The 8,341-nt window shown below is 36.2% G+C and overlaps 1 protein-coding gene across 2 annotated transcripts in view; it reads left to right on the top strand.

Annotated features, from left to right (window-relative positions):
• iars1 (isoleucyl-tRNA synthetase 1) overlaps positions 1 to 8,341 on the top strand; it is a 136,950-nt gene that overhangs the window by 121,827 nt on the left and 6,782 nt on the right. For both annotated transcript variants that reach the window (XM_079857204.1, XM_079857205.1), the window contains exons 31-33: positions 827 to 952; positions 3,825 to 3,968; positions 4,173 to 4,325. In XM_079857204.1, the coding sequence (XP_079713330.1) occupies positions 827 to 952; positions 3,825 to 3,968; positions 4,173 to 4,325 (423 nt within the window). The remainder of the gene's footprint in view (positions 1 to 826; positions 953 to 3,824; positions 3,969 to 4,172; positions 4,326 to 8,341) is intronic.

Genomic DNA, 8,341 nt, shown 5'->3' with positions numbered 1-8,341 from the left:
TGCCACAATAGTTAAACACTAAATATTGATCAGAGTTTAAATATTTTATTAGCTCTTTAAACGCAAAGCTTCCGCGGAGAGAGCAGTTTCAGCGCGACAAGTTCAAACTAGACGGACATTTAAGAGATACGGTATACAGTCATTACACAGCATTCCCCCACATAAATAATTATGGAGATAAGAGATATTGATTTCAGATTAAACTGTTTTAAAATCATAACTGTTTGTATCTTATAATCCAACAGTGTACAAAACAATAGTCACAAAATGGCTGCCGCTGCGTTTGTATGAAACCAGAGAGAGCGAGTCCATGACACTGGATGGCATAGTTAAATATCTGTACACAAAATATTGATTCGACTGAGTTTTAATAATTTATTAGCTCACCAAACGCACAACTTCCACGAAGAATAACCGTTCCTCGCGAGCATATAGCGCTGCTGATTTCAGTGACCCGGATGAGCCTGTGTTTCTGTGTTCAGCGGCTGTTATCGGGGAATAATACACCGCTAGATGGCATGATTGAGATGGCCAATCAGAATCAAGTATTCCACAGAGCCGTGTAATAAATACCGGTATTTTCTGTTTTTTGTACCGTGTTTGTTTGTTTCTCTGAGCCATGTTTACTCTTGATCCGTTCATGTGTTTCTCTTCCATTCTATATCCATTTATAAAAAAAAAGAAAAGAAAAAGTAGGCCTACATTCGTTAGATTAAACTGGGAAGGGTCTTAGCACTTGCATTTTCACTGCTTCTATTGTTCTCATTTGTAAGTCCCTTTGGATAAACGCGTCTGCTAAATGAATGAATGTAAATGTGTCTCTCAGAGGGAGTAGTTCTGCTGGAGAATCCCAAGGGCGACGGGATCCTGGACCTGGAGCGGCTGAAGACGGTGTGTGTCAGTGTGTTTGGACTCAACGGTGCGCCTGTGGCCATATTCAACGGGAAGACAGGTGAGATCACACACAGATTCAGATAACACTGGTACTATAAGAATGAAAGATTGTTATTTTGGTATCACTTTACAATAAGGTTCATTAGTTAACATTAGTTAATGTATTAACTAACATTAGTAACAATGAGCAATACATTTGTTACTATATTTATTAGAGGTGGGCATAGATTAATTTTTTTAATCTAGATTAATCTAGATTAATTTTGAAATTAATCTAGATTAATCTAGATTAAAATGGCTCATTTGAATTCTGCCGAAGGCATTCAGAATATGTGTGCTACCCAAATAATGTCTATAAAAGTAAGTCTTTGAGAACGGGTTTCTCAAGCCAGGTGGCGCATTAGACCAGGGGCTCATCTCCTGTTTCCAAAATGCATCACAAACTGCTTGAGAAAGCTGTTCTACTCATAGACTGTAAAAGGTTACTACTGTACTGTTACCGTCCGTAGGCAACATTAGGTAGGCCTATGTTATTATCAACTACTATAGGCTATCAATTAGGGATGGGCGATATGGCCTAAAATCCATATTGTGATATACATTGCAGCCTCTTGCGATAACGATATATATTATAATAAAACCATTTCAGAACAGGTTACACAGACCCTGCTAAACAACTGCTAAAGGTTGTTTTTTTTTTTTGTTTTTTTTTTGAAAGGGTGTATGTAGTTTTGAGAACATATATTGTGCAAAACTGTAAGTATACAACATAATTTTGCAGATAAATAAAATTTAAGTACACTAGCTGCAGAGACTTTTAGGTCTAATGTTTATTATGGCTTGGAGCTTATGAAACCCCAAATTTAAAATGAGAATATTGTCTAACTGATGTCTTTTCAGTTAAAAAGAAACACAACAACGATTCTTAAAATCGGGCGCTTTTAATAAAAAGAGATTATGTGCTACTCCACTCACTAAGATATATTGGGAATAATACGCGCGCGCTGGTATTCAGTGATATGTTTCGTTTTGAATTTGAGGTGGTAGAACGGATTAGTCGTGTGTTTACTTACCGAACTGTTACACCACACAGTCTACGTCGGACGGCTTAAATCCGAACCAAGTCCAAATAATGGATGTTGCACGGATCTTTTACACCAGCTTTCACTTTCAGCCGTGTTTACTTAAGATGACGACGAATATGATGCGTTGCAGCCGGGTGTTCCTCGCGGCCGCGGGTAGATTGCGTCATCATAGCTTGTGTAGCTTGAGCCAGCTCCCAACCCAATTTGGAGAATAGATTAACGGCGATATTTTTTTTATCGCGCGATAAGAGTCTCGCGTTAACGCAGCGCGTTAACGCCGATAACGGCCCACCACTAATATTTATTAATCTTTGTTAATGTTAGTTAACAGCTGTTCATTGTTTGTTCATGTTAGTTCACAGTGCATTAACTAATGTTAACAAATACAACCTTTGATTATAATAACGCATTAGTACATGTTGAAATTAACATTAACAAAGATTAATAAATCCTGTATAAGCGCAGTTCATTATGTAATTATTTTTTAGTGTTGACTTGTTAGTGAGGTTCTGGTCATTTTGACTTCCCTGCTTCGTAGATGTACTGTATATTAGGACTGCTCCCTAATAGCTGACTAACTGTTAGTCGACTAGAAGAGGCTTTTACAAAATGTTATTAGTCGTTTAATCGCAGAAAGAAAAAAAACTCCACAGGAAGTGGCAAAATCTGTAATGGACAGATCGTTAACGGCAGGAAATCCACACATTTGCCCGTCATTTATCGACCTCAAATATGGCTCATCACTTGAAACATGTAAGTAGTAGCAACTTAACTGGTCCGCTCGCACTAATGCTAACCTAGAGAAATGTATGCTATTATCAGGCTTAAGTGTTTGTGTGGAGAGCATGACATACAGGCACCGGCGCGATCTCTTGAGTTTAACTTAAAATACTCCCTAATTTATGGTCATTCAGATAAGAGTAATGCAAACTTTAAAGGCTCTACTTTTATTTCTGTAAACTCACAATAACAACAAAACGTGCTTGTTTAAAATAGTGGCGCTTTCTACCGTCTCAGTGAACTTGAGCGCATCACATAAATGAACCGAAACTCAGCGTATACTTGCCTCACAGACATGAGAAATATATCTATAGAAAGCTTGAAATGTCTACATTTGAATGAACAGATTCAAATGGAAAATAAATATTCTCAGATTACGTAATCCGTATGAAACGTCCACTACTGCGGAGATGACAAGTCAGCATCGTTGATTTAATCTCTGCAGCCGAAAATACAGAAAATATTACCAATAAATTATTCAAATATTTAGACGGTCTCCTTCAGTTTATTTCACGACACATTCAAAATCATTACGCTTTCGGGTGCAAGCTTTATTTGTGCATTTGTGTGCTGATTAGGCTATATGTATTTTATATAGGCAATTAAAGGTGCATTATTATGATGTATGCTTTATTAATATAAACGTGCAAATAGTCAACTAATGGCTTAAATGAACGACTACAAGTCGACTAGAAAATTCTTTAGTCGAGGGCAGCCCTACTGTACAGTCAAACCCAAATGTATTCAGACTCCTTCAACATTTCTCACATCATCAGTTTATTCGCTATAGTTTAGAAAATGGTAATAAAATATGAGCAGAACTCAGTTGATATTTGACTGGTTTTGTCCGTCCTTCTGTTAGACTGTCTCACACATGAATTATGTTGAATATCTGTCAGCTGTTAAATTTAACTACACAATTAGATAATACCAGTTTAGCTCAACCAAGCAAAACATACTCAGGTCAAAGTGCCTGAATAATTTCTTCATCCTCTGAAGGTGCTAGAAGCCCATTTGTGTTCAGTCAGGTGTGTGTTCAGTCAGATGTGTGTTTGTCTCTTCCAGAGCTGCGTGCCGACGCTGATCTGATGTCTCTGAGCGGGAAGACGCTGACGGTGACCTCGGGTTCGAGTCCTACTGATTTGAGCAGCTCAGACTCTCTTCTGTGTCCATATGTCAACCTGAAGCTCATGAACGCCAGTCCAGCGGGTGAGCTTCACTCTTCACTCACTGACACACACTGAAAAACATTACAAATCTTATTGATCACAAACTTTTGAACGGCAGTGTACATCTTTCACAAAGACATTCCCATGATGTATTTTAATAAGCTCAGAGAAAAATTAATCCAATATGGCGAGAGAAATGTTGAATTTGTGTGTTATTGTGGTGTGTGTGTGTTTTGTCCTGTAGAGTGTCAGACGGGAGATGTGGCCACGCTGCTTTTAATGAACCCAGCGGGTAAAAACCCCTTACTTTACCCTGATCTGCTGCGTGAAACTGCCAAAGTCTTCGGCCTGAGAGGAAGGAGACTGATGCTGTACGTGAATGAAGAGCTTACAGAAGGTGAGGAACACGTGATAACACTCAATCTGTACTCCGCATGTATGGATATGAGGATCCCACAGTCTCCCGTTTAAAACACTATACTGATATTCAACACCAGTGAAGTTTTATTTGATGATGCCACAGCAAAAACACACTCCTTGCTTTACTTAGAAAGTGAAATATTAATATAAATCCTAGCGAAACTGACTGCTATTACTAAAATGTGACTCCAAAAAAGGGCTTGATTTCATCCATCAGGATTAATGTCAGCAAGAAAGTCGTTTCATGCATTGATTCAAGTAAACATGAAAAAAAGATACGGATAAAGTCATCAGTGTATCTGACAGCAGCATCCATCATTAAAACATTCAGATATTAGGATACAGAAGTCTTCACAGACTGTACGCAATAGACCTGCACGATTCTGGATAAACTGAGATCATGATTCTGAATAGACAACTAAACAAAATAATGTAATTTACTGTAAGTTCGTAGTTGCTGCAGTCTACTTAAAAAATATTTTTTTAATTTGATTGAAACATTGGTTCGAATGAATCATTCAATGACTCGCTCATAAAGACTTGAACTTGTTTCATTACTGGATGAATCAGCGTTTTTGAACGAATGTCTTGAACTGAGGTAGTGATCAAAATAGAGCAAATCACCTTCTGAAAATAACATGACTCTTCAAATAAAGACTGTATTAATTACATTGTTACACCAGTAGGTGGCGACAGAGATAAAGGTCTTAAAAAACTTTTTGTTATTGAATCATTTGTTCAAGATAATTCGACCAAAAATGCTGCTTCATCCAGGAATGAAACAAGTGAAGTCTTTATGAGTGAGTCATTGAATCATTCATTCATTCAAGAGATTCGGTCAAAAACGCTGATTCATCCAGTAATGAAACAAGTGAAGTCTTTATGAGTGAGTCATTGAATCATTCATTCAAGAGATTCGTTTAAAAACGCTGATTCATCCAGTAATGAAACAAGTGAAGTCTTTATGAGTGAGTCATTGAATCATTCATTCAAGAGATTTGTTAAAAAACGCTGATTCATCCAGTAATGAAACAAGTGAAGTCTTTCTGAGTGAGTCATTGAATCATTCATTCAAGAGATTCGTTAAAAAACGCTGATTCATCCAGTAATGAAACAAGTGAAGTCTTTATGAGTGAGTCATTGAATCATTCATTCAAGAGATTCGTTTAAAAACGCTGATTTATCCAGTAATGAAACAAGTGAAGTCTTTATGAGTGAGTCATTGAATCATTCATTCAAGAGATTTGTTAAAAAACGCTGATTCATCCAGTAATGAAACAAGTGAAGTCTTTCTGAGTGAGTCATTGAATCATTCATTCAAGAGATTCGTTAAAAAACGCTGATTCATCCAGTAATGAAACAAGTGAAGTCTTTCTGAGTGAGTCATTGAATCATTCATTCAAGAGATTCGTTTAAAAACGATGATTCATCCAGTAATGAAACAAGTGAAGTCTTTATGAGTGAGTCATTGAATCATTCATTCAAGAGATTCGTTTAAAAACGCTGATTCATCCATAATGAAACAAGTGAAGTCTTTATGAGTGAGTCAATGAATCATTCATTCAAGAGATTTGTTAAAAAACGCTGATTCATCCAGTAATGAAACAAGTGAAGTCTTTATGAGTGAGTCATTGAATCATTCATCTAAGAAATTAGTTTAAAATCGCTGATTCATCCAGTAATGAAACAAGTGAAGTCTTTATGAGTGAGTCATTGAATCATTCATTCAAGAGATTCGTTTAAAAACGCTGATTCATCCATAATGAAACAAGTGAAGTCTTTATGAGTGAGTCATTGAATCATTTATTCAAGAGATTCATTCAGAAGTGCTGATTCATCCAGTAATGAAACCGAAGAGCACAAGAGGTTTAAACAGACACAACACGTCTTTTCAAAAGCATAAATAATTGATTTTTAATGAAACAGTCAACTGATTTATATAAATAATATTTTGCACTACAAACCACACAAGTAAACTAATAATAATAATAATAGTGTTAATAAGTGTTTATCAGTGAATTGTCTACTACACAACAGTATTTCTCTGCTAGTAAATGGAATGCAATTCCAAATATAATATGAGCTCTAAAATTACTGAAAGAAGATGAACAAACATGAAGATAATATAATATACAGCAATATTTGGTGAAAATATCTTAATATATAATCAATAATAAAATCAATAATTAAATATTTAAGAAAAAAATACTAAAAGGATGTAAAGTGCTATAAAGTTAATTCCATTGTAATTGTACTTCCCAACGTTCTAATCTGAATTACAGTCCTTTTCCATGTGTTCTGCTTGAGTTCTGAACAGTGCCGTCGGTTTCCCATCAGTCATCAATGTGTGTGTTGAGAGTTGGTTTACTGGCTCACACACACTTATTCCACCCAAGGACAACCTTCACTGTTGCTCTCCAGACCTTTAGCATCACTTGAGCAGTAAATAATCCCAACCCAATGACTGTGTGCCGGGTTACAGCGCCGCTCTAGTGCGGGACGTGCTTTACCTCCAGATTAGGGTTGAGCAAGAGAGACGAGGTCAAGGTCAGTCAGTTCACCTTGAGTTTCCAGGAAATTCTGCATAACCGTACAGTTGTCAGGATATAAGAAGTGATGTTACACAGAGTGAGAAGATGCTCACACTTTGATTATTGAATATTAACATGCAACAGTGATTATGGTTTTACTGTGTTTGTACAATGGTTCTGCAGGTCCTTTTGAATTTCCCTGACCTTTCTAGTCAGTTGTGATTAGGGGATAAAAAGCACATGCATTTAGAGAGATTTATGAATTTATTGAGTGAAATTAGATAGGGATGCACCTATATGAATATTTTGGCTGATACTGTTGGAGAATTTCCCTTGATTCATGTCTAAGTATGATGCAATGAAAATGACAAGCATGAAAAAATAGGTCTGAAAAGGATGAGAGAATGGAAAAGTACCCAGTATGCATAAGAAATGCAAAGTGTCAAAATACTGTATGAAACAAAGCACCATTATGTGAGGTTTGACCAATAGAGAAGACATGTCTAACTGTGTCAGGGTCACCAGGCGTGACAGAGGGGAAGAGATAGATTTGAGGGTGCCCATTGGGCACCTAGCGATAAGAAAAAAGTACAAGACATGAACACTGGCCAATGTAACTTTAGATGTCCGGATGGCCAGCCGGCTTCTCACTTTGTTGCTTGTCAATAAAGTTAATTCTTCTGACCTGGAACCTCGACTCTGAGAAACTTCTTTGAGACCTGAACCAAAAAGAACTTTGAATTTGCCACAACATAATCGATACCCGATAATTATTTATATTTGAAAGCTGATAACCAATATTTTGGCCGATAAATCCCAATCAAAATTTATATATAATTTTTGAGAAACTGACTACAAAAACAAAAGTCATCTGAAGTGTCTCCGTTGAAGGAAATAATCCATTATTTATCAGCTTTAATATATACAGTAGGTAGTCAACTAGAATGTCTATTACCGCCGCGCTAGCCGGCAAAAATAAACCAGTTGCATTTCAATGTAGTTCACGAAATGACCGCCAGGTGGAGCAAAGAGACATTTAGCAAAACAGTTGCAATTGCTGCATTTTGAAACGTAAGTGGGGCTAATGTCAATTAACAGTAGCTTAAGGATGAAATACTACAACTATGGTCATTTCCAAATAAACCTACAACAAACATGAAAAATCAAAAAAAGAGCTATTGACATTTGCTGTACAATAATGAAACAACCTAATATTTGGTGCAGTTGAAACTGCATGTTATAGTAATCATTTTATTATTAAATAAAAAAAGAAAATTTGGTTAATGTTGTTTAAACAAACGATACATACATATAGACTATTATTTGAATGAACTATTATACATCTCTGTTTGTAGGCTGTTTATTTATTAAAAAAAGAAAAACACAGCACAACGTATTGTAAAAAACAACAACTTTTGTTCATTATTTCAACAAGAATGAGACTGATTAAATATAAAAATAA

The sequence above is a fragment of the Squalius cephalus genome (genome assembly GCF_949319135.1).
Source record: "Squalius cephalus genome assembly, chromosome: 22".
Lineage (NCBI taxonomy): Eukaryota > Metazoa > Chordata > Actinopteri > Cypriniformes > Leuciscidae > Squalius > Squalius cephalus.
Note: the sequence above shows the minus strand (reverse complement) of the source record. Positions and strands in the feature narration are given on the sequence as shown.